The sequence below is a fragment of the Cynocephalus volans genome, chromosome 11 (genome assembly GCF_027409185.1).
Source record: "Cynocephalus volans isolate mCynVol1 chromosome 11, mCynVol1.pri, whole genome shotgun sequence".
In the NCBI taxonomy this organism is placed as follows: domain Eukaryota; kingdom Metazoa; phylum Chordata; class Mammalia; order Dermoptera; family Cynocephalidae; genus Cynocephalus; species Cynocephalus volans.
The window spans coordinates 17,972,202-17,997,980 of record NC_084470.1 but is presented as its reverse complement, the minus strand read 5'-3'; the positions used below and the strand labels follow the sequence as shown (position 1 = coordinate 17,997,980).

General features: G+C 34.2%; 1 protein-coding gene across 4 annotated transcripts in view; it reads left to right on the top strand.

Moving 5' to 3' along the window:
• RASA2 (RAS p21 protein activator 2) overlaps window positions 1-25,779 on the top strand; it is a 111,341-nt gene that overhangs the window by 71,614 nt on the left and 13,948 nt on the right. For all 4 annotated transcript variants that reach the window (XM_063114534.1, XM_063114533.1, XM_063114535.1 and 1 more), the window contains 10 exons: window positions 3,656-3,812; window positions 4,173-4,321; window positions 4,963-5,077; window positions 5,496-5,570; window positions 6,285-6,408; window positions 8,724-8,830; window positions 13,636-13,719; window positions 14,190-14,267; window positions 18,317-18,390; window positions 18,947-19,053. In XM_063114534.1, coding sequence (XP_062970604.1) covers window positions 3,656-3,812; window positions 4,173-4,321; window positions 4,963-5,077; window positions 5,496-5,570; window positions 6,285-6,408; window positions 8,724-8,830; window positions 13,636-13,719; window positions 14,190-14,267; window positions 18,317-18,390; window positions 18,947-19,053 — 1,070 coding nt within the window. The remainder of the gene's footprint in view (window positions 1-3,655; window positions 3,813-4,172; window positions 4,322-4,962; window positions 5,078-5,495; window positions 5,571-6,284; window positions 6,409-8,723; window positions 8,831-13,635; window positions 13,720-14,189; window positions 14,268-18,316; window positions 18,391-18,946; window positions 19,054-25,779) is intronic.

Here is a 25,779-nt window from a genome sequence, read left to right as displayed (position 1 = left end):
ACTCACCCAGTGAGCTAACTGGCCATCCCTATATAGGGATCTGAACCTGTGGTCTTGGTGTAATCAGCACAACACTCTCCCGAGTGAGCCACAGGCCGGCCCTTGTCTCATGTTTTTAACATATCTTTTTACTATTTGAATTTAGAAAATTAACAAGTCTCCTATCTTTAATAAAAATCTATTGATAATAGTTATCTTTATGGAACCAGAAGCGACGTTCACATATTTACTAGAATTGCCTCAGAACAGTTGTTCTCCAGCTTAGGTAGCATTATGTACTAATAATTGTGGTTTTGGTCTGTCTACCTCAATTTTAATTACACAGACCTATGGTTAACATTTTTTAAATGCTGGTCTTTTTTTTTTTTTTTCTGTTAAGGGGCTGTGAAAACTGTTAACTCTTGAGAGCATGCTTGCTTTTATGCCTCTCTAATTGTGAATGAAAAGAAAAATATGTGTAGAGCAACTGAATGCCACTTTAAGTTAATAACTTCTCTTTATTTCTTTGTTTTTTACTCTTTCAAACTCAAATAGTTCATTCAAAAACTAAAGAAAATATATGTTACTGTCCCCCCAGTAATTTGGAGGTCAGAGAAATAAAGTTGCCCTCTGAGTAAAATTCCTATAGAACAAATCAAAACAGAGTTTGTTTTTGACTGTAGAGTTGGAGTAGAGTGTAAAGATACTGTTTAAGGTGAATGGGTACAGACCCAGAGAGGCAGAGCCGATTATAACTGAGTAAGCAGTAATGCAAGTAATGTTATTCTACTGTGTATGAAAAACACTAGTTAAAATAGAAGGGAAAGATTCATTGACAGTAATAAAAAAGGATCCCAAAGAGGTAGACATGGGCACTGCCCATTCAAGCACAATCAAGTGGAAAGGGGATTCTGGTCCAGAAGCATTACTACTTCATTAGCAAGACTATTGTATTAGCTGAGAGACTCTTAAAACTACTTAAATCTCCTTGTTGTGTCTCTGTACTCACCACAGCATCTTCTGATAATTTAACTTTCCAAATAGCTTACCAACAGGTAAAAAATATATATTTTGTTCAAAGTAAGGGATATTGATGAAAACACTACAGGAAATGGTGATAATTGTTGTAACCAAGTGGTGAGTGCATGGGGGCAGTGCTGAGAGTGTTCATTATTACTATTATCACTCTTCTACTTTTGTGAATGAACATTTCCATAATAAAATGTATTGGTTGCTAAAAAATGCGAGTACCTATGCCACTTGACTGTATTACTTTTTATAAACTTAGTAATTGACGTTCTGCTTTAAGTATATCAGGCTCAGTGCTCAGTCATTGCAATTCAAGTTCACTTTTAGATGCACTGATAAAACTAGGTGTCTGAATTTGCAAGGCTGCAGAACATATCCTGGATTGTGAGAAACTGACTAAAGTAATGCCTTTGTCAGGATGCCTGGTGATCGGCCAGCTAGACTTCCGGTAGAGGTACTTCTGAGTCACCTTTGCTAACAGGCTTGTTCCAGTTATTTCATTAGTCATACTTTAAATTACTGTTTCTCAAATCAGAAAGTAGACGTTCTGAATGTTGGTCTTCCAAGACAGGAATTTCTCTTTTGAGGTGGTAGTGACATAATTTCTGTATAATATCTTCTCACTGTATTACTATCCCTTCATCTTTTAAATTTTGCTTAGTTCTCTTTTCAGTTTTTACCATATCCTTCTCAAAGCTAATATTATATTAAACACTCTTTCCTTCAATTTTTAAACAAGTTAGTCTATTAGGGGATGCCATAGCTGGTAAATATAAAAATTAAGTATCAAAACTACTGAGTTTGCTTTATTTTTTTTTTTTTTTAACAATTTTATTTTATTTTATTTTATTTTTGTCGTTTTTTCGTGACCGGCACTCAGCCAGTGAGTGCACTGGTCATTCCTATATAGGATCCGAACCCGCGGCGGGAGCGTCGCCGCGCTCCCAGCGCAGCGCTCTACCGAGTGCGCCACGGGCTCGGCCCCTGAGTTTGCTTTATAAAAAGCATTCCAGCTAATAAGTGAAGGAGGAATGATATATAAAATTATCACTTTGTCGATTAACAGCTGTAAGCAGTGATCATCAATGGCTGCTAATATCACAAAAAGAGAAGCAATCACAAAAGGAGAAACAATTCGTACCTCTTGGTGGAACTGCAGAACACTATCATTGAAATGTTCTTGCTAGAATATCATATCTGAATCTAACCAAGCCTCTAGATCTAACTACCCATATGCAGAAAATACAGAGAGGACAAAGGAACATGATGAATGACATCATGGAGATAGAGACAGAGTTAACACAATCCCAGATGTGGAAAACTACAGCACATAGTACCTGATTTCTTGGCAAGGGGTTGGAGGGCAGAGAAATCTATCAATTAAAAGAGACTTAAGAAAGTTTCACCCACTTATAATCTATGGATCTTATTTGGATTTGAACAAACTGTAGAAAACCATTTATGATAAGTTTAGAAGAATTTGAATACTAACTAGATAATAATGATTATTTAAAAGTAATATGTGGGGCCGAGCCCGTGGCGCACTTGGGAGAGTGCGGTGCTGGGAGCGCGGCAATGCTCCCGCTGCGGGTTCGGATCCTATATGGGAATGGCCGGTGCACTCACTGGCTGAGTGCCGGACACGAAAAAGACAAAAAAAAAAAAAAAGTAATATGTGAAATTATAAGATACCTGGAAATTGTTTTAAAATAATAATGCAGGAGTGAGATAGGAGAGTGAGTGAATGTATGGCTAATATAAGATTAGTCTTTAGTTGATAATTGTTGAAGCTGGGTGATGGGTACATAGGTGTTTGATATACTCCTCTCTTTACTTTTCTATGTATTTTTAAATTTCCATGATAAAAAGTGTGGTGTTTTTTTTTTTAATGGTTAGATTTCTGGTTGTGGTTCTACAGACTTCTCTTGATTTCTAAACATTTTTTTCCTTCGATATTTAAAGTTGCCTCTATACAAGAGTACTTTGAAAAGTTTGTGGAAAATGGAATTGAAAGATAATACAATATTTCCATGAAATTCTTGAAGTACCCTTGTATACATTTTTTGCCTTTTACTTACCTGAATAAATTAATATAAATCTGATTTTTGCAAACAAAAACATTTTTGTTATAATGACATTGATACTCCTTTAATAATATAATAAATTTGTTTATAAACCTTTAATCACTAACTTTTTATAAAATAAATTCAAATTTTTACATATAGAATTTGCTTTAAAATAAGGTCACTTATGCCTTTTAGTATGTCTTATCTATTTCAACTAAATGCTTCTTTCTTAAATTTAGTTGGTAAAAATTAATTTTTATTAATACGTTGAATTTTAAATAAGTTTTATCTTTTATTATTTTTTCTAAATCTGCAAGCTGGTCAAATTCATATTTAGCCCCTTTGAGATCTTAATTTTTATATTTTCTTAGATAAACATCTATTTACAGCTTTTTAGTCTAGTGTATAACCAATATTAAGCCTCTGAAGATTAGTAGCCTGCTACTAATGAAGTGTCCTAACCTTATATATACTAAGTTGACTTTTTTGGTTTAGTTTTTTTTATAGCTTAGCTGTCTACGTACTTCACTGGCTTGGATGCTCATTGCCATTGTATGAAATTGATTGTATTTTTACTTTAGGTATTTGCTACAACCAAGAGATAATGGAAACAAGTCATCCAAAACTGATGACCTGGGGTCTCTTCGATTAAATATATGTTATACAGAAGACTACGTCCTTCCTTCAGAGTACTATGGTCCTTTGAAAACATTGCTGCTAAAATCACCAGATGTTCAGGTACTTTAAAAATGTTAAGTATATGATTTAATATGAAAAGGCTAAAATAATTCCTTAATAATGAGGAAGAGACTTTAGAATATCAAATCTTATTAAAACAGTAAATATAAGAAGAAAATAAAAATAAAAAAAATAAAACAGTAAATATATGTATGTATATTTAATTTAACTGAACCACAGTACTGTGATTTCAATGTGTGCCCTAAATTTCATTTCTGATAAAAATTTAGAAAATTAAATATTATCTATACAACAGCTATCATTAATGAACATATTTGAATTACTTCTACAGGTTAGTGATTGAACACTTAATCATGTTTTCTTGATTTTGTGCTTGTTTTTTACCTTGCTGTATTCTAGCCGATATCTGCCTCAGCTGCTTACATTTTGGGTGAAATATGTCGAGATAAAAATGATGCTGTTTTGCCCCTTGTACGACTGCTGCTGCACCATGATAAACTTGTTCCTTTTGCCACTGCAGTGGCTGAATTAGACTTGAAGGATACACAGTAAGAGTTGTGTTTTATTTGGTGTTTTGTGTTGTTGAAATTGGACCTTAGTTTGCCAAATTGTTTTTGTTGTCTGAATTATTTTGTATTGACCAGCCTTACTGTATAGTAGGCTGAAAAGAACTGCTTAGCAAGTAATAAAAGGCAGTTCCCTAAGTTATCAAACAGTATCCACCAACTGTAAGAATAACAATTAATGAAGGATTTTTCTTTTTTTTTTTTTTACTCAGTGGTGAAATCTCCCTTGTTTCTAATCTTTGCTTCTTAGCATAACAATTCACATGTCACAAATAAAACACCAGGGCCAAAGTGTTTTTTTGTTTTGTTTTTCCCTTTCCATTATGTAGCACCCTTATATGCACACATGTGACATCATAAAAAGCAATTAAGCGGCTTCTGGTTGCCATCATAGTCTAACACTTGTTTCATACGTAGATATACTCCACTTTTTTGGTTCAACTGATATTCACATATTTTTGGTAAATAATTTTAGTTAAATATAAAAAACCTAATGGTAGCAAGCTTTTAAATAGATGGTAAAAATACTAAAATTATATAAATGACCAATGTCAAATATGTCATATTGGTTTCAAGCCTTTGTTTACTACACTTGGTTTCACCTATTTCTATTTCTATTTCAGAGATGCAAACACAATTTTTAGAGGAAATTCCTTGGCTACCCGATGTCTGGATGAGATGATGAAAATAGTGGGAGGGCACTACCTGAAAGTAACATTAAAACCTATTCTAGATGAGGTACAGAATATACCTCCAGTCATGATAGCTTGCGGCCTGTTATAGCATCTCTTTCATCAAATGATCTATTGATATGTCCATGATGTGAATGATATGTCCATTCATGTATTACTGAAAGTGTAAGACTGACCACTGTAGACGTAGACTTTTGGGGGACTTTTACTCAAAGAACACATTTTAGTGTAATCTTTGTTATGGGATTTCCGTTTTAGCAAGAGTTTCAAATATACAGGAAATACTTTTTGATATAATTCTTTAGGAAAATTATATACATTGTACATTTCCTCTGGATGAGGGCTTTAAACTCCATTACAGTTTTAATTTTTACAATTAACTTTTATCATCCAGAAAACAGTAGTTATTTTAATTCTGTCAAATTACTTAGGAAAGAACATTAAATAAAAACTTTATTTTCCAGATATGTGAATCCTCCAAATCCTGTGAAATTGATCCTATTAAATTGAAAGAGGGGGATAATGTGGAAAATAATAAGGTAAATCCTTGTTAGGTTTCTGTTGCATTAAAATTGGTCTTAATGGTGTACCTATTCCCACATATGTTATAATAATGCTTTATGGAGGAAAGCAATGCTGTTTATTCTTTACATAAGCCTTTACTATTAGCAGCATTTCCTAGGACCAGTTTTTATACTATTTCCTCAGTGGTTTCACTTTATTTTTATTCCACATTGTCTCTTTTTGACTCTACTAACAATAGTGGATTTAGGCTGTATCTAGTTGCAACCCCCATTCTGGCCATTCCTTTCTTTGGAGTCAACCTCATCAGATTAAGTGGCGCAGTGGCTTGATCAATTAATACTTTTAGTTGCCTCTGGGAAAACAATGATTGTGTTTGGTCATAGTTTTCATTGCACTGGATAACAGTGACACAATATCCTTGTGCCTGCATATCCAGGTTATTTCCCTGATTTCCCTTTGGAGCATTCTATTCTCTGTTGCTTCTTGTGATATTTATTCTTATATTCACCTCTTATGTCTAGCAAGTCTGAATTTAATTTATTAAATTAAGCCAGAATATAAATTGTACTTATACTAAATAAGTTTGGAGAAGGAAAGCAGGGCTTTAGAAGACTAGGTAGTGACTGTCTAATAAATCTCATTTTCATTACATTTTTTTTTTTTCGTAAAGACTATTGAAGATATGTGAAAATCAGAATCTTAATGTTTTACCGTTTTAAATCCTGCAGGAGAATCTGCGCTACTATGTAGACAAGTTATTCAGTACAATTGTAAAATCAAGTATGAGCTGCCCCACTGTAATGTGTGATATCTTTTATTCTCTAAGGCAAATGGCTACTCACAGATTTCCTAGTAAGTGCCTTGTTTTACTAAAATATGCCATTTCTTTTTCTATATTTGATCCTTTGTAGATATTAATTGTGTATTTGGTTTGTGAAATGTTTAAGGTTTATACAGGCTTTAGTTCTTCAAAATGGAACTAGCATTTTTGTATGACATCTGGTTTATTTTTCTTTTAATCTCAAAACGTATATTCCATTTTATTTTAATACAATAGCAACCTTATACAAAGAGCAAATCAGAATCATCCTTAGTTTTAAGAAAGGCAAAAATTTAGAACTATAACATTATGTAAGTAAACATTTGTGCCAGATGCTTATGAGATTGTTAAATATAATTAAACAAAAGTATTTTTGTTATTTGTACCAACTCTTTTCCCAGTTGCATTCATTCAAATGGTGAGAGTCTCTAGTTCCATACAATTGACTATGTTTGACAGTTTGAGAATGCTAAAGTTTTGATGGTGAGAAGTTTTTTACAGAAATGGCTTTAGACATTAGAAACATCTCTGTTGCAACACACATTGAATTTTGAGGTACATATATCTGTAACTGACATGCTTTAATTTTGCAAAAGTAGCTGTGTCAAAGTTTTGCATGGAAACCTTTCATAAAATTGAGTTGCTATCTGTGACTGTCAGTACTTGGAATTATTCTAATTATAATGCATCTCTGATGAGTAAATAAACTTGCTATAGCTGTCTTTCCAGATCTGCTAATAATGCAGGATAGGAAGAGGTAAGGCAGCCACTTAAATTATCAGTCTTACCTAGCTGTGTGAAGCTTTATGTTTATTTCTAAAACCATCTGAAGAAATTTTGCTATATTATCATGGTCTTTCAAGTGTGTGCCCACATGTGTGCAGTTATCTGCCCCTCTGATAAATTTACCCAGTGCTAAAGTTGTGGGGCTGTGTTGTCTAACTAACATGTAAAATTCAGATCTAGATGTCTTTGCTAATTATAGTAAAGACACAAACAGTTAACTTTAAGTATACTAAATCTAGTCTTCATAACAAAAATAAGGAGAGCAGAGACATTAACATATGGAAAGATGAAGTACTGATTGAAAATATTTTTTGAAATAGTGAGTTAGATTATAATAACCACTTTGACTACTTAGTGAGTGAACAGGCACAGTGTTAGCTTGCATTGTCTCCTACTCTCATCTTCACAACACCCCATGAGGTAGGTACTACTCCCATTGGGTAAATAATGAAACAGGTTTAGAGAAGCTGAATAACTTTACCAAGGTCCATGACATGGCCATCGGGCAAGCAGTGTCTCAAGCCTGTGCATGGCCTACTCCAAAGCACGGGCTACTGATCACTGTACTCTACACTACACAGTGATCTTGACCTCAAATCTGTGTTAGCTGTTTAATTCTTGTTTATATAAATGATCTAAAACACACTTTAAGATTTTTTTTTATAAATTCAAATGTGTCTCCTTAACTATCTTTTTGTTGGCTTAAATATTAATATGTATTCATATCCTCAGTAGACTATAGTAGTGATCATTTTATTACCATAAAATATTTTCATATTCTCTCATTTGTTCTTATTACTTTGGGAGCACAGGGGCAGAGGGAGGCAGGCAGCAGGTGGGAAGCCAGTATTATTAAGGAACAACAAATTAAATGACTTGTCAGTGGTTATTGAATGGCTTATAAGAGTTAAAACTCAAACCAAACCCAGAGATTCTTTCCCTCACCACCTGCTTCTCTACCATCTGATTGATTGTCGGGTTAAGTCCAGATTGAAATGAAAGCTGTAGGTGAATGATCCAAGCCACAGGTAGGCTTCAGTTCACCTGCATTTTTCATATGGAATATTGATAGCTTTTTTAAAGTAAAAATTTCTGCCTAATTATTTTTATTGCACAGCCTTTGATATTATCAAGATTTTTAGGGGAAAATTGAAACAGTAACCTAAAGCTGAAAGCAATCTAATATCCTAGCATTAAGGGATTCAGTGTTACCACTAGGTAGTGCTAGATACTACTTTCATTTTTGTTGTAATTTCAGGAATCTTTTCTTGCTGATGAGGAAAGACGTATTTTCCAAATTAAAATATTTCTGAAAACCTTGTGGCTTTGCCTTTCATTTTCTTTATTATTTCTTATTTCTTTCAGGTTTTTTTAGTCATAGGGTTTTTTCTTTTAATTTAGTCACAATCATTACTATCATTTCATCAACTCAGTCCTTAGTAGTCAAATTATATTGCTCTTCTATTTAGTTTACATGTTTTCTCAGTATTTTTTACTTTATCATCTTTGTTTTCTAATTCAGTGTTTTTGTGCATGACATTTCACCATTTTTTTCCTGCAGATGACCCTCATGTTCAATATTCTGCAGTGAGCAGCTTTGTATTTCTTCGTTTCTTTGCTGTAGCCGTAGTATCACCTCATACGTTTCATTTGCGACCTCATCATCCAGTAAGTGTTTGTTCTTCTAAAAAGCTTTATTCCATTTTCATTTATTTTTCTTAAAATGAAGAAAAGATAAAATAAGTCCATTTTACTTGGCTATTTTTTTGACAGCTGATACTTAAATTTACTTGGCATTTTTCTTGGCAATTTTGGTCTTTCAGATAAGGCTGAAAATTTTATTTTGTTGTTGTTAAAAGATATTACACAAAAGTAATGAAATGTTAATAATTGTTGAAGCTTGATGATGAGTACAGAAGGGATTCTACATATTTTTCCTTCTGCTGTTGTGTATATAAATTTCCATAATACAAATTTTTTTTTCCTTTAGTTACAGGTTTAGTTTTGGTTGATTTATTTGTTTTAACAGAACCTGCTTTCCTGATCTATTAAAATAACTTAATCTTTCAGAAATTTTAAAATCTCACAGAAATTTGAAGAGAATAATTTCTGAAAGGTGTAGGAACTTTTATTGGAACTTAATTATTTGGTATCTCCATATTTTTACTTTTTATTCACCCTGGGTGATAGTGTAAATATGAGATTTAAATTTTTTTAAAACATATAACCTTTTTGTTCTGAAGCCTATTTAATTACCTAAATTTAAATCTCCACTGCATGGATTTACATGTTTATTTCTTAATATTTTAAGCTTTTTATTATTTGTGTTATATTTGTTTCCTTCTCATACAGTGTATTTTTGCTGATTCTTAAAACTTTTATGTTCCAGATATTTTAGAATCTTATCTAATTGCTTATAATTGCTAATTTGTATAGCAAATAATAGTAGTAGCCAACATTTATTTAGTGCTTAGTTTGTACTAGTGCTTAGTTTGTGCTACTGCTTGTTCTAACTGCTTTACATTTTTTAACTCATTTAGTCTTCCTAGTAACCCTATGAGGTAAATACTATCATCATACCCATTTACAGATAAGGAAATCACAACACAATAACTTCTCCAAGCTTGCACAACTAACAAATTACGATTTAACCTTACTCAATTTGAACTGGATTAAACAGATTAGATAGATTGGATTAAACTCAGTCAGTCTTCACAGTCTGTGAATTTAACCCTGTTCCTTCTGACCTCTTAGGCAGACAGATGTTCAAGTACCTGTAATGTATCGAACACTGTGCTCAGCATTGGAAGGTACTTTCTGCCCTTAGGAAACTCACTGTCATGTGGAGTTGCTAATTGAATAATATAGAGTAGGAAAGACACATGGGTTTTGGAGTTGAATTGGGTTTGAGTGCCCACTTATCCTCCTGAAAGCTGCCTGACATTGGCCAATCATTTAACTTTGTGAGAATTGAGTAGAACCATGTTACAGTGGCAGCAATACACCCTTTCTTGCCAAGGGACAAATGGTCTGTGAGTAGCCACAGGAAAGAGTAGGCCATTGTCCTTTTGTTCAGAGGGCTGTCCTTTCTATGTCTAGTTACCAAAGCTGTACAGAATTCTGGGGCAATGAAAGCTTGGTAGCAGTGTTCTGAGACCCAACAGAACTCCTACCTCTGAACTTGTGACTTGTGCCTTGTATTCAGACTTAGATTTGCATATTCTTTAAACAGATGTCTAAATAAAATCTTTCTAACCACAAATTGTATTTTAGGTCACTGTTTTCCAATCAGTATGCCAGAAGGACTGCTTCAAAACTGTCATATAATTTTATTGTTTGATTTTATCTCTACTTTTATCCCTACTTTTTAAGAACCTTTCCATCTAATTGGAGAAATAGGTCAAATACATAAGATAAATAATCTAGATCTACATATGTAAATCTAAAACTAGCACCTGATAAGTATCAAGTAAGGAGTATAGATAGTTCATACCATAGAAACTGAGATCAGGGAATGATCCCTGTGACCTGGGGGTATTGACCTTGCCAAGACCAGTATTGGAAGGTTACAGAGGAGTTGGGGAGGAGAACTTATTAAAGCTTGTTGAATTTTACATTTAGGAGTTATTGAATTTCGAGAAACCAATTTTAGTAATGTAGAAGAGAAGAAAATCAAATTGTAGAAGATTAAAGAATAAGTAGAAAAAAGGCAGTTTTGCCCAGGAAATATATCAAAAGCGAGCTTGCTCCGCTGCGGAGAGGCATGGGTAAATTCAAGCATCACGTGTGCACATACATACATGAATGAATATTTTTTAAAACGCTAATTTTAAAGTATTATGTTAATATTGATATGATATTCCACTCTTTCGAGTAGCTTTTTTTTTTTTTAATTTTATTTTGTCGATATACAATGTGGTTGATTATTGTGTCCCATTACCGAAACCTCCCTTCCTCCTCCCTCTCTCCCCTCCCACCCAACAATGTCCTTTCTGTTTGCTTGTCGTGTCAACTTCAAGTGAGTAGTTTTTTTTTTAACTTTTTATTTTGCTATAGTTTTAAGCTTACAGAAAAGTTGCAATGGTAGTACAAAGAACTCTCAAGTAATGTTTACTCTGTTTCACAAATTGCCTGTGATTTTGCCTACTTGCTCCAACGTTCTGTTTGTCTCTGTCTCTGTTTCCTTCTCTTTATGTGGGTGTTTTTTTCTGAACCATTTGAGAGTAAGTTGTAGACATTACCTCTTTTACAATGAAATAGGTCATTGTATGTTGCCTAGGAACAAAGACTTTCTCTTTTATATCCACAGTACAATGATCAAAATCAAGACGTTTAACATTGATACCTCTTTTAAGAAGTTTTATGGTGTGAAAAAAAGGATTGGACCATCCTTCTCATTATATCTCCCATTCTCTCATTGGTAGCCCTCCCATGACCCGGACATGACCCTACTGTAACTCTGGGTTATGTGCCTCTTTTATGTGTGCCTGTAGCATCCTGTAGCCCTTTCTGTCATGGCATTTATCATACTGTTTTATAATCATCGGTTTATAATCTCTGCATGTGGACTGTCAGTACCTTAAGAGCAAAGCTGGGTCTTTTTCAGGTTTGTATATCCCAAGCTCATGGCAGTTTCTAAGACAAGTAGATGCTCAGTAAGTGTTTGATAAGTGAAAGATGGTAGCTTAGAGAAGGAGTTTGTCAAATGATGAATCTTCCTCAATGGGAAAACCTGGTATGGCAGAGGGGAAGAGGGAAAAATTAAAGAGAAAAGGGAGTTACTAATGCCAGATCAATATCCTAGAGGTTCAGAAAGAGTGTCTTTAAAGGAAAAAGTAATGGGGTTAACCATGGAAAAAAGAACAACTGCTCCTTTGAATTATTATGGTGAACCATATGAAATTGTTATTTTTTTAATAGATCAAAAATAGTCAAGTAATGGCAATTTCATATGATTCAACCTAATATAAGGGATAAAAAGCTAGGATATGTGAATGTACACCAGGTTATTTTGAAGTGAGAAATTCAACATTTCAGTTGAATTTAATAAATGTTATATAGCATCTACTAAGTGCCAGTGCCAGGCTGAGTACTAGGTGCCAGATGACTAAGGTCCTGGTCATCCATGAAAGGTCACTATAAAAAAATTCTGGTGGAAAGGGAAAATTTTAGTACAGCTTCTATAGAGAGTACATCAGGGAATCAACAGTAGCTGAATGACATGATTGTCAAATAGCAGTGAGGGTCATGTTCATGTAAACAAACCTCTGATGTGCAGAAATTATATAAAATGCGCCTTGTTCCCTTTTGTTAGCTAAGGAAAGTAATGACTTAAACTACTGAATTTAAAACCACATTTGAATGGGGAAGTCTTGGTGGAATTTGCTTCATATTCAGTTTATCAGCACATCTTTAGGAATTTTAATCTCTTCAAAGTCAGAGAATTACAGGGACCTTTTATGGATATAATGGAATCCTGGATTTTAGCTAAAATATTTTCTGAATAACATTAATTTAGATATATACTTTTTCATAAGTATATCATAATGATCATGTTTCAGATATTCCTTCTTTTCCAGATTGCCTTACATTCTGGTGGTCTCTTCACCTTCATATTCACTGCCTGTTTTCAGTGTTGGGGGTACTAAAATGTTAAAGAATGTGAGCCAAAAACTAAACTAGAGCTTTTCTGTATCTAAATTTTCCTGAGTATGTCTTTTGATGGAAGATACTTGAATCCCTAAAACAAAAACAACCTATGTCCTATTAGGGGAGTTGGTTATGTAGATGTATGGATTGGTAAAAATTCAGCAGGCTATACATTTAAGACCTGTTCATTTCACTATATGTAAATTACACCTTAATTGAAAAAAGGAGAGAGAGCAAGGACTCATGAGGGAATACTGTTTAGTCAATTTTATTTAAATTTACTCCTTACAGGTAGACAGGCCTAAAAAACACCTTGGATAATAGATCTGTATAGTTACCCTTTGGTAAGATCTTGTATGAAGTGGGTGACTTCCATGGTGAAAAAAGTTGATTGCAGAAGCCATATAAATTATTGAATATGCCTAGAGGTAGTTGAGCACAGGAAATTTGGAAGCTGCCATTTTAAGTTATAAGGTAGAAAAAAGTGGATGCCTTTGACATTCCAAAAGTGAATATAGTTTGTCAAGTAATCCAAGCTGCCATACTATACAAAACAACTCACATATAATCTTGATTAAATTATGGCTTTCAAAAGTAACACATTATTAAATATAATTACTTTGGGAGAAATTGTCAATTACTGCGGCTCCTTTAGTCTCTTAATTAGCCCAGCCTCAGCTGGATTTTAACTATGTTCATAGTCTGAATGAACATTTTTGAGTCACTGTTTAAAGCAAGGCAGCCCATTTACTCTGCTCTACTTGTTATATGAATTCTATTTCTTGAAAACTTAACTAGAGTTTTGGTCTTTTTACATTCTTTAGGATGCACAGACAATTAGAACATTAACTCTCATCTCAAAAACCATTCAAACCTTGGGAAGCTGGGGGAGTCTGTCCAAAAGCAAGGTAAGTGTTTACATCTTTTAGTTTGTTTTCACACTTCTAAATGTTGTTAAACCTATGATCTCTTTTCCTTCAGTTACCTCCTTCCAAATTAAAAATAAAACCAAAATATATATATATATATATATATATATATACACGCGCGCACACACACACACACACACGGAATAGCTGTCTTTTAGGTAGAGGTTGAGTCTCAGTCACCTGTTAAAGAGGACAGTTTCATTTAAACTGATTTACGTAAGAGGAGGAGAGAGTCTAGTAAGAAGATGCAGAAGTGATCTATTTATCTGTTTATCTATGCCATAATCATCTAATGGCTTTGAAAGAACTCTTCAGCTGCAATCCCTATAACTCTCTGGAAATATATTATTGAATTTTTTTAGGCCTTAATCCTTAGCTTAAAAATACAGTCTATTATATTCTTAGTTCTCTATTTAACATATATAAACCTTGTGTTTGTTTTTTCTTAGTCAAGTTTCAAAGAGACATTCATGTGTGAATTTTTCAAAATGTTTCAAGAAGAAGGATATATTACAGCAGTTAAAAAGGTATGATTATTTTATTCTGGAAGTACATTTCTTGTCATATAGCATGGGGAAATAACATTTCATATTATTCCTAGAAATTAATGCCCAGTTTAAAAAAATAATAATGTTTAAAAATCCATCAAAAAGGCTCTCTTTTTTATTCCTTTCTGCTATCATACAAAGATATGGGTTTTTCAGCTGTGAAAATACCTAAACAACTTTTAGCAACAGGTACTATTGCCCCAGTGTCTTAGTTACACAAATAACAAATATCTAGGGTTAGGGTTTCTCAACAATGACACTATTGACATTCTGGGCTGGATATTTCTTGATTGTGAGGGGCTGGCCTGTGCATTATAGGATATTTGGCAACATCCCTTGCCTTTAGGTGCCAGTAGTATGTCCCCAGTTTTGACAACCAAAAAATGCCTCTAGACATTGCCAAATGTCCCTTAAGGGACAAAATTGCCTCAGGTTGAGAACCCATGGTCTAGGGGTAAAGGCTTAATATGGTGCCCGATGTATCATGGGTACTTAATTGCCATAGTAAAAAATATATGAATTTTTGAACCTTTGAGGAGCAATATAGATTTGTGGCAGTAACCTAAAGAAAGTTACTATAAATTAAAATGAACAAAAGCCTACAGTAGATAATATCCTAACAGGAGGCCTACGGACATACAAAAATTACTGTATTTAGTGAGTTGAGAATGTTTCAAAAGGATCTTTAATTTCTTGAGTCTTTAGTCCTGAATCATTTAAACAAAATGTAGCATTATCCTAAATCCCTGAAAACTTATAAAGAAAAGTTGTTTTGAAGTATATCTAAATTTGGCTTGATGAAAGTACTTTATCTTATTCATCACTGTCCTAATTCAGTGAATCCACATTAGCAAGGCCAAGTTTTTTTTCTTTTTCTGTTTTTCCTGGCTAGTACAGGTATCAAACCCCAGACCTAGTGTTTTCAGCACCACACTCTAATCAGCTGAGCTAACCACCTAGCACAGGCCAGATTTTAAAGACTTCACTCAATTTCTGTAGCATGATGAGCAGTTGATTGCCATGAGTATATTCTGTTGAAGTATATGTTTGGACTTCTTTTTAATACACTTTCAAGATTCTTACAGAGACTCAGTAAATGAAAATGATGATTTGAAAAATTAAGGTCAGTTGGAATTTTTTCCATCTAAAGTGAAAGTTCAACTGAAAATTTTTTAAGCAACCATTGAAGGCTTTTAATGAGAAAGTCAAAAGAATAGGCGAAGAAAAAGCTGCCCTTTTATTTTTAAGACATTGTTGAAACATTTGTGGGACAGTGTAGGCAGACTTTTGCTGGCAAGATTATGAAGTATTGTCTTTTGTTTTGGGATTGTTTTTTCATGTTTTCGACGTAGGCTATGGTAGCATCTGATTTTTTCCCCCTGATATAATCAGAATGTGTAGAGTTGATAATGTCAGTAGAGAAAGGATTTAAGAGTGCTAGGAGTTTAGCCTGTTTCTGATCTGCCCTGATCACCCGCTCACATTCTAATAGATTACACCACCCTATTATGCCCTCTGTTTCAGAATTGGTTCTAGGCTCCTAAGCTGACATATTTTTGCCTAATATCCTAGTTTTCTTTCTTATTTACAGCAGTTCCCCTTTATCCACAGTTTCATGTTCCATGGTTTCAGTTGCCCAAGGTTCTGTACAATAAGATATTTTGAGAGAGACAAAGAGAGAGAGACCATATTCACATAACTTTTATTACAGTATATTGTTCTAATTGTTTTATTTTATTATTAGTTATTGTTAATCTCTTACTGTGCTTAATTTATAAATTAAACTTTATCACAGGTATGTATGTATAGGGAAAAACATAGTATATATAGAGTTTGGTAATATCCAAGGTTTTAGGCATCCACTGGGGGTCCTAGAGCATATTCCCTGCGGTTTAGGGGGGACTGCTGTACCAGTTAAGTCTGGATATGTGTAGTGCTAGAAATTGCAAAAGTTTATGAAACCCAGTTTCTCATTTCATATTGTCAGTCTCATTAATGACATTGACCACTGCTCCAGGAGAAAATCGATTATAACTCTGAATTGTATACTATTTCCCACAGAGTTTAGGAAGGGTAGCCTTCCTAAAGGCTATAGTTTTATAGTTTTATAAACAGAGTGACCATATAATTTGGTATCTACACCAGGACACTTTTAAGAGTAAAAAGGAATATTGTTAATGATTATTCTGGGACAATAGGTATGGTCCTAACAGGGATGGTCCTCAGCAAACTGGACCTGTAGACACCCTGCCTAAAGTCCATCTTAATATCTGTTTTCTTTCACTTTGTACATCTGTATTTACCTCACAGTTTCTTATAATTATAATAAATAAATAATAAATATTTGCTAAATCAGTGACTTCAGAGAAATACAAAGAAATGAAATATTCAAATAACTCTGTCATGCTGCATTAGTAGATAGCCCATCTGTGAGAACTGAAGATGTGATTGGGCACTTCTTTAGTTGCCATGGGCTCTTGTACCTGCATCACCTACGTGCAACGCAAGAGGAACTCTGTTCTTATTTTTTTGCTTATGAAGATTTCCTTTGAGCATACTAGAAGTGAACATTACATTGGAAAACCCCACAAGTGTGGGGTCTAGTGGGCAGTCTAAAGCCAGTCTTTGGGAGAAAATAACTGTGCCTACAAATTCAACTTTAAATTAGGCACTGGAGCCTCAGTGTCATCCTTACTGAAAAGTACATTGTTTTTAAGTTCTAAGCAGGACAACATAGAAGAGTATGAAGGAAAAAGCAAGGAAATTCAGACCTTTCCTGAGTTTATAATATCCAGCTAATGAACTGAACAAATAAATAGTTCATTTAGGGGACAAAATGGGATTCCTCTCTAAAAACAAGAATTGTTCCTTGAACTCCTAATTTCCCTTTCCCGTGAAGAGACAGCCACTTGCTGGGAAGTCCTTGACCAGTTAAAGTAGCATGTTCATGAAACTAAATGCTCTTCACTGGGTGACTTGCATTGCTACACATGGATACTCCAGATTTTCTTGAGCCACCACATTCCCACATTCTCCATAGGAAGTTTGTTAAATCAGAGTTCCAGGTTATCCCAGAGAACCCAATTATACTTAGTCATAACTATAAAACACCATCTCTCAGGTCTAAAGTCAGTTCTATATAATAGAAGTTGGTAAACTCTTTTCTGTGAAGGGCCAGTGAGAAAATACTTTAGGCTTTGCTGGTCATATAATGACCCTGCCACATATTCTTTGTACTTTTACAACCCTTTAAAAATGTAACAAGTATTAACTCCAGGGCCTTACAAAAACAGACTACAGGTAAGTAATTTGGTAATCTCTGGGCTGTAATAAAGGTTCTCAATCCTATATGTAAAATCTTTGAGACCAGAATATTTCAGAATTCAGTTTTACAGAGTTTCAAAAGGTAATCAGTATGTACTATACGTTAACTCCCCCTAATGGAGCCCAGAGTAGCACCCCGTAATCAAACATGTTAATATTTATGTAGCACAACGTATGAGTACTCCCAGTAAGTAGGATAAATACAGACTGTAACTAGCCTTATGCCAGTTCACCAAATGAGTTTACTGCAAATCGAAGAGAAAACAAAAAAAACCTCTTTTTATTCAGACCTTTATGGATTTCAGAATTACAGTTAAGGGATTGCGTATTGAATTATTTCTATAGAGAAATATATTCTGGGTTTTAAGTAATTTAAAAATAAACTTTTCAGGGCTAGCGGGTTAGCTCACTTGGTTAGAGTGTGGTGCTGATAACACTAAGGTCCAGGGTTCAATCACTATACCAGCCAGCTGGCAAAAAAAATAAATTAAACTAAAAAATAAATAAACCTTTTAGAATACCTCTCATTTCTAAATTAGGGCCTTCCTCTACAATTAAATATGTGTTTTGTTTTATAAGTTACTATTATGTATATTCCTTAATAATGAAGAACTTCACAATATAATCAATGACATGTAAAATAAACTGAATTTTTTATGACATACCTTATCACACAGTGTAATATTTGCTCATTTCCCATTTAGTTCTTGGATGAAATTTCATCTACTGAAACTAAAGAGTCCAGTGGTACAAGTGAGCCTGTGCACCTGAAAGAAGGGTAATTTAATGAAATTAAACATGTTTTAATCATGTTTCAGTATAGACATTAAGTAAGTAGAAAGAGCATGGGTCTGGGAGTGAGGAAATCTGGGTTTTTGTTCCATGCTAGAACTGCCAAAGTCACATCAATCAGGTAAGTCACCTGCACTATCCTACACACTTTGTGTTAGAGGAGCATGACTCCTTGTTCATATGGTCACAGTGTTGTTTTACAATTGTAGTGATATTATGAATATTAGAGTACTTTGAAAAAGTAACAGCAAGATTTAGTCTTAAAGTAGAGTGGTTATTACCAGAAGTTAAGGAGGGAAATCACTCATTTGGCTCTTTTGTGTTCTGTATAGCACAATTAAAAATATTAAATTAATTAAAGACTCTCTTCCCCTAGTATGGCCAAAATAAATGCAAGAGTTATAGCTGGCAAAGACATTTTCATATGCTTAATGTAATGTTACACATCTATTCGTGTCATTTAAAATTAAAGGACAATTCTTTGTTTTAAATTAACTATTTTAATCTTTGTACCTAAATGTTTACATCTGTTGTTTTGACAGTGAGATGTATAAAAGAGCTCAGGGAAGAACTCGAATTGGAAAAAAGAATTTCAAGAAACGGTGGTTCTGCCTAACAAGCAGAGAGCTTACCTACCATAAGCAGCCAGGTAGTTGTGTTTATGCTTTATTGTGGGTTTTTTCCTGGTTCATGGTGAATACTTCTTTTTTGCTTCTTAATGTGATTCTAGTGAATCCTTTCACTAATATTACTATAGTTTATAGTTTCTCACAGTGATGCATACGTGCTAAGAATGAAATAAATATTTGACAAGCGACACCATGTAAATTATAAATTACATTTTTCTCACATTAATTTCTTGTGTTGCTAAAGATGGTATACCTTCAGTCTGCTCTGTTTTCTAAAAATCCTTGGAAAATCCCTGCTGCTACAGTCAATATATAAGGAGTAACAGTTAAACCCATTAGAACTTGGAAGTTTGTCTAACTCTCAGAGCCAAGTGAATAAGATTCAGTACCTAATAAAAGAATATTTCTGTGGTTTGCTGGAGAGTATCAGCCAAAAATTCACACAGTCATACTATAGATTGTGGTTCCTATCCATTTGTCAAATTCATTCTTGGCTGATGGCCAAACTAAACCCAGGATGGAAAATTTAATAATTTGCCTCCTGAGAAGACACTTTTGTCTTCACAAGTGGTCTGTTTGGGTAAAGAAAACTATCTCTCTTGAGTCTGCAGAGAAGCAAAGTTGGTCCCTCACTGGACTGACAAGATGCTTAAAATTCTCCTTTTAAGTTTATACCTTTGGGGTAAAGCATTAACCATAGAAAGCCATTAACTTCTGATATCTTAGCAAGAATTTAGTATCTTGATCATAGATCACATACAGTAGGATCCATATCATCCAAAATGATCAGAATGTAAGGATGTTTACTCAACCAAAACTGTCGGTTAATGCAAGAATTATCTAAAGGTAAAAAGATGCTTACATATCTTAAATATTTATATATTTGTTTACCAGTCTTTTATGAGAGAACCAAGATCTTTTCTTTGAATATGGAGCTATAGATCAGATTTCCTCTTTGTCTTTCTTATGCAAATGCACCCACAGTACATCAGTTTTCAGGTTGATTTCTCCAGAATGAATCTAGAACTTAGATACTTGAAAAGTAATTCAAGTACAGAATCCTTTCAGATTTTCAGGATAATCATCCTAATCTTTTACAGCTGTCTCACCTCCATATAAATCGATTCTGTGTGGGTATGGGTCTCTTCTATTGAAGCTTTTCAAACTGTTTGCTTGAATTCAAATAAATAATAAACTTTTTAGTAGGGGGCACTTATTTTGTCACTTCACATAAAATTGAAGTAAATTTTAATTACAACATGGAAAACTGGCATAAATATATTTGGGAACAAACCAAACAGACTTGGTAAGCAAAACAGCCTAACCAATGGAAGCAGAATGGTGCAGGTTTGATGGAGAGTAGCCTAGCAACCAGAAGCATCCCATAAACATCATTCAGTATGTTTTACAGAGTAAATGGAGAGTCTCAGGTAATCCATCAGTCTGTTAGGTAAGGATCTGTTAAGAGAGTTTCTGCTGTAAAGTGTGGAATAACAACCCAAACATCAGATGTAGGGTACTTTCAAGAGAGTGTAGACACAGGTAAGTAGAGTGCTTCAGTGGAAATTCTTGAATAGTAGAGTGATAAGAAACATTTTTTGTTTCATGATTCTTCCTTAGGAATGGCTTAGCCAGAATGACCACTTATGTCCAAATATACTAGTAAGACTTAAGACATACCTAATGTATTTGGCACACATATAATTTGTTATAGCATGTAAATATTCAAATAACTTAAGATCAGTAGGCTATGTACTTGCCCTTCCAGACAGCATTTTTTTAAGTTAAGGATATTTTGAATGTTTTAGAAATTATAGCTTATATTGAATACTATATAAATGTTCTCACGTATGTATAGCATAGGTGCTAATTATGTTTACATTAATAATACATTTAAATAAAAGTTAAGGTAAGTTAGTCATTCACTATGAATAAGTGAGTTTTTTTTTCCTCAAAACATTTTCTAAACTGAACCAATATTCTGAAGTCTTTCTGGTTTATAATCTCTTTTAAGAATTAGTTATAGCTGTGAACCCTTTCCTCTGGAAAACTGCACATACAAAAATAGACATCAAATTTTGCGTATAATTTCAGGGAGTTCATGGACCCAAAGTTCATCCACAGTTCTGAAGTTAAGAACTTCTGTTCTATCCAATTATTTTAAGAGGATTAAATTCTGTAGAGTGATTAGGGTACTGTAGGTATAAAGTAGATACATTAAAAGCTACATTGTTTTCAGACCGTAAGAAATTTAACATGTTGGAATGACATTGGAGAAATGAGACATATGAGGTTTTGAGATTATTTACAAAAGCCTGTAGTTTTAAGCATCTGTGCTTTTTGTCTTAACTGTTTTGATGAATTTTTCCAAAATGTATTACATGCTTCCCTGCCTTCTAAAAAAGAGTTCATTGAACGTAAGTTAACATTTTCTAGATGACTTGGGGCTATCATTGATACTATTAATTACTATATGGCACTTCAATTTAGTGATGCTTTCAGGGTTGCTTAAAGGTGCGCACAGCTGTTTACTCCAGCTTAAATGCCTTTACTATGCAGCTAACTGCCTTGGACTGCTGTGCTTTTTGTGTTCCTGTGTTTATTAACATTACGCATAAGGACTTTCACCTATAAATAAAGTACATGGGCTTTGCATTCTCTGTGTGGTTGCTTAGCAAATGTTTTGCTTACTTCCTGTTTCCTTGCTGTTTTCTAGATAGCCAAGACTACTAGTTAAGTGGTCTCTTCCTTACACTTTCTATGTGACTTTGGTGTCTGGAAGAGTGCCTCCCATATTTTCTGTAGCATAACTATAAATCATCAAGTGTTTCATTCTATCCTCCTGTTAGACAATAATATTCTTTTGGAGGGGCAAATTTGTTTTTATTTTTCTGAAAATATGAAGAACTATGAAAAACAAGTTGAATGTTGAATATTTGGCTGTACCAAAAGCAAAGTACAAGTAAAAATAACATTTGAAAATCATGTTTAAAAAAGAAAATCATGTTTAACCTTTGAGAAACATGTTTTAAAATATCAAGTTTAACAATTTTTCCTCTATTGTAATAGACAATAGTGTTCTGAATAAGTATTTCTACCATTTAGAATCAAGTAATGTGGTATTTTCTTAATATACTGGAAAATTAATTAATAGAATTTTCTCAACTTTAAGGATTTTTCTTCAATAAGTTGTTTAATTTTTGATGCCCACTCAGGTAATTACTAACAAGCATAGTAAGCAACTAATCTTCAATTAAATTAACATGTGGCAAATGAATATTATCAGACACTCAACCAGCTATCAATCATCATTATCTTAACAGTTTTTAATGGACCTGTGTTGCTTGTGATTATGATTTTATATTGCAATGCTGTAATGTAGTCATTTTCTACAAGTAAAAGCTCTCTTGTTGTATGCTGGAATTAAATGAGTTATTGATGTTCCAGCCTCTTTGTGTCTCATCCAACCTCATTTTTTGCACTCCCCATTTCTGGCTTTACCAAACTAGCTTTTGTAGTTCCTTAAACTTGTGGTCTTTTACATTCATGCTTTTGCATATACTCTACTTAGGAATAGCTTTCTTTCCTCCTTCACCTGTGTAATCTGTTGTCCATGAAGCCTCGGATCAAATGTCAGCTCTTTATGGAAGTCATTTTAACCCTTGGGCCACCCTTTACTGTGTTTCTTTCTTTCTTTTTTTTTTTTTTTTTGTCGTTTTTGTGACCGGTAAGGGGATTGCAACCCTTGGCCTGGTGTCGCCCGCACCACACTCAGCCAGTGAGTGCACCAGCCATCCCTATATAGGATCCGAACCCGCGGCGGGAGAGCTGTTGCGCTCCCAGCGCTGCACTCTCCCGAGTGAGCCACGGGGTTGGCCCTTTACTGTGTTTCTTTAGCCACCTTAGCAATAACATCTGGCACACTGGGTGGTCGTTACTTTTGTCCATCTCTTCCCCTAGCCTTTAAGATTCTCACTGATAAGGACCATATTATTACTAGTGGCATTAAGGCATTTAGTAAATATTTTTCATAGAACACCATGTCTTCTGGACATGGTATCATCTGAATTACTTTAAGAATCACTGCTCTAGGTTTCTAAAATTTCCACTAAGCATACTAATAATAGATTGTTAACAAATCCATCTTTGAAATTACATTCTGTAGAATTTGATTGGATATTGTCTGCTTTGGGGAGACCTCTTATACACAGATACATACACACAACTTATACAACTTCCATATGATATCAGATATCCTAGCTCATATAGCCTGTGGGCAATGTAAAGAAAATTCCTTGATGTTTTAAACATACATTTAGATTGACTTCATTCACCTCATATTTTCACACACAGGGCTTTGCAGAGTTTTTTTTTCCCCCTCTGATAGCTAAAGAAAATACATCATTGATTCATTATGCATTCATTCAACAGATATTTTATTGAGTGCCTACTATGTGCCAGACATTGTCTAGGGTCTGGAGAGAATAGTAGTGAACAAAACATACCAAAATCCCTGCCCTTATGCATCTGATAGTTTAGTAGTAACAGATAATAAACAGAAAAGAAAATTATACAGTATTTTGGATGATTATAAATGAGATGACCAAAAAACAAGCAGGGAATGGGATATAAAATGATGGGCTCAGTGAAGGGAGTTACAGTATTAAAAAGTCTAGCCAAGGAAGGCTTTACTGAGAAAGTGACAGTTGAGCAAAGACCTAAAAACGGTGAGGGATTGATCCAGGTGGGTATTGGGATAAGAGCTGCAAAATAGTTAAAAGCAGCCAGAACAAAGGTCCATAAATAGAAGCATTCCTGGAATGTCTAAGATACAAGAGAAAACTCTTGTGGCTAGAAAAAATGAGGAAGGGGGTGAATCGCAGGAACTAAGGTTAAAAAAAAAAAAAAGTCATAGAGGAGCTAGATAGATCTTATAGGACCTTGTGGGCCATTGTAAGGCTTTTCCTTTGAATAAGATGAAAAGGCATTGGAGAGGTTTAAGCAGAGGAATAACATCATTTGACTTATGTTTTAATAGGATCACTCATGACACGTGGATTGTTTTGTGTAGAATAGAATGAAGGAGACAAGGGGACCAGTTAAGAAGCTATTGCAGTAATTCAGGGGAGAGAAGATAATGGCTTGGACTAGTTGGTAGCAGAGGAAGTGGCAAAAATGGATCATATTCTGAATCTGTTTTAAAGATACTGCTAAAAGGATTTGCTAGAGTATTAGATATCAGAAGTGAGAGAAACAGGCAAGTTAAGGATAACTCCAAGGATGTGGGCATGAGCAACTAGAGAGATTAAGTTGGCTTTTTAAAAATAGCCACATGAAGAATTCTGGTAATGGTAAAGAAGCTTGTATTGTTTTGAAGACTAACTCTCTCATAGATAACAATTATAAACATTGGACAAAATATATAAAACACCTCTCTGGAGAATTTGACCCTTAAAAGCCAGGAAACATGCTAGCCAAGATTTATATTTATATGGTTTTTCCCTCTAAAAGCACTCCCAGCCTGTGCAGTGTGAGGTGGCTAAAATTCAAGCAGAGAGGAGAAAAGAGGAGGAGACCTTCAATCTGTATGTGAATTCCTCTGAACTGAAATCCTTAGCTGACTTTTAAACCACTCTGTGTAAGGGTAAACTCCAAAGAGGCTAGTGAAAAGCAATAACTGAAAGATTGAAAAAAGATGGGCAGTAATTTTAGCTTCTGTTCTCCTTAGGGGAGACAGAGTTTGGAATTTTACTTAGGGGGCTTAGTAAACACCCCAGAACTTTTACTAGGATCTCAAAATGGTGGTGGCTCAGGAGTAAAGATTATGTCTTAAGATTAAGAGTAAACAAAGTACAATGTGAACAAAGTTTAAAACCAAGCCTCAGGGTAATCAGCTAATGATGTAACTGTTGAAGGGAGGATAACTGAACCCATAGTCTCTACAATGGTTCATCCACAATGTCCAGTGTACAATGAAACACTACCAATTTGAGAAGAAACAGGAAACTATGGTGCATAGTCAAGAAAAAAGCAATCAATAGAAGTAGACCCTTAGATGATCAACACTTTGGAATTAGCAGATATGAACTTTAAAGCTACTATTGTAAATATTTCAAGGCCTTAATGAAAAATGTAGTCACAATGAATAAAGAAATGGGAATCTCAGCAAAAAAAGAAAAAGAAAACTATAAAAAGGAATCAAATGGGAATTCTAGAAGTGAAAAGCACAGTACCTGAAATGAAAAATTCACCAGATGCACTTACCAACAGATTGGAGATGTCAGAAGAAAGTCTCAGTGAACTTGAAAGACAGATCAATAGAAATTAACCAATCTAAGAACACAGAGAAGAAAAGATTGAGGGAAAGAAATGAACAGAACCATAGTAACTTGTGGAACAGTATCAGACAGTTTAACATACACATGGTTGGTGAACCAGAAGAATATGGCCTAAAATTCCCCAAATTTGGTGAAAAAAAATCTTACAGATCCAAGAAACTCAGTGAACTGCAAGCATGAAAAATAGAAAAGAAATCACATTTAGATACATAATAATCAACCAGAGATAGAAAGAAAATCATGCAAGCTGAGGAACAAAAGACTAGTTACATACAAGGGAACAACAGTACAGTTGACAGCTAACTTCTCATAAGAAGCAACCAAAACCAAAAGACAATGGAATGATATCTTTAAAGTGCTAAAGGAGAAAAGCTCTAGACCTAGAACTCTAGTGAAAATTTCTTTCAA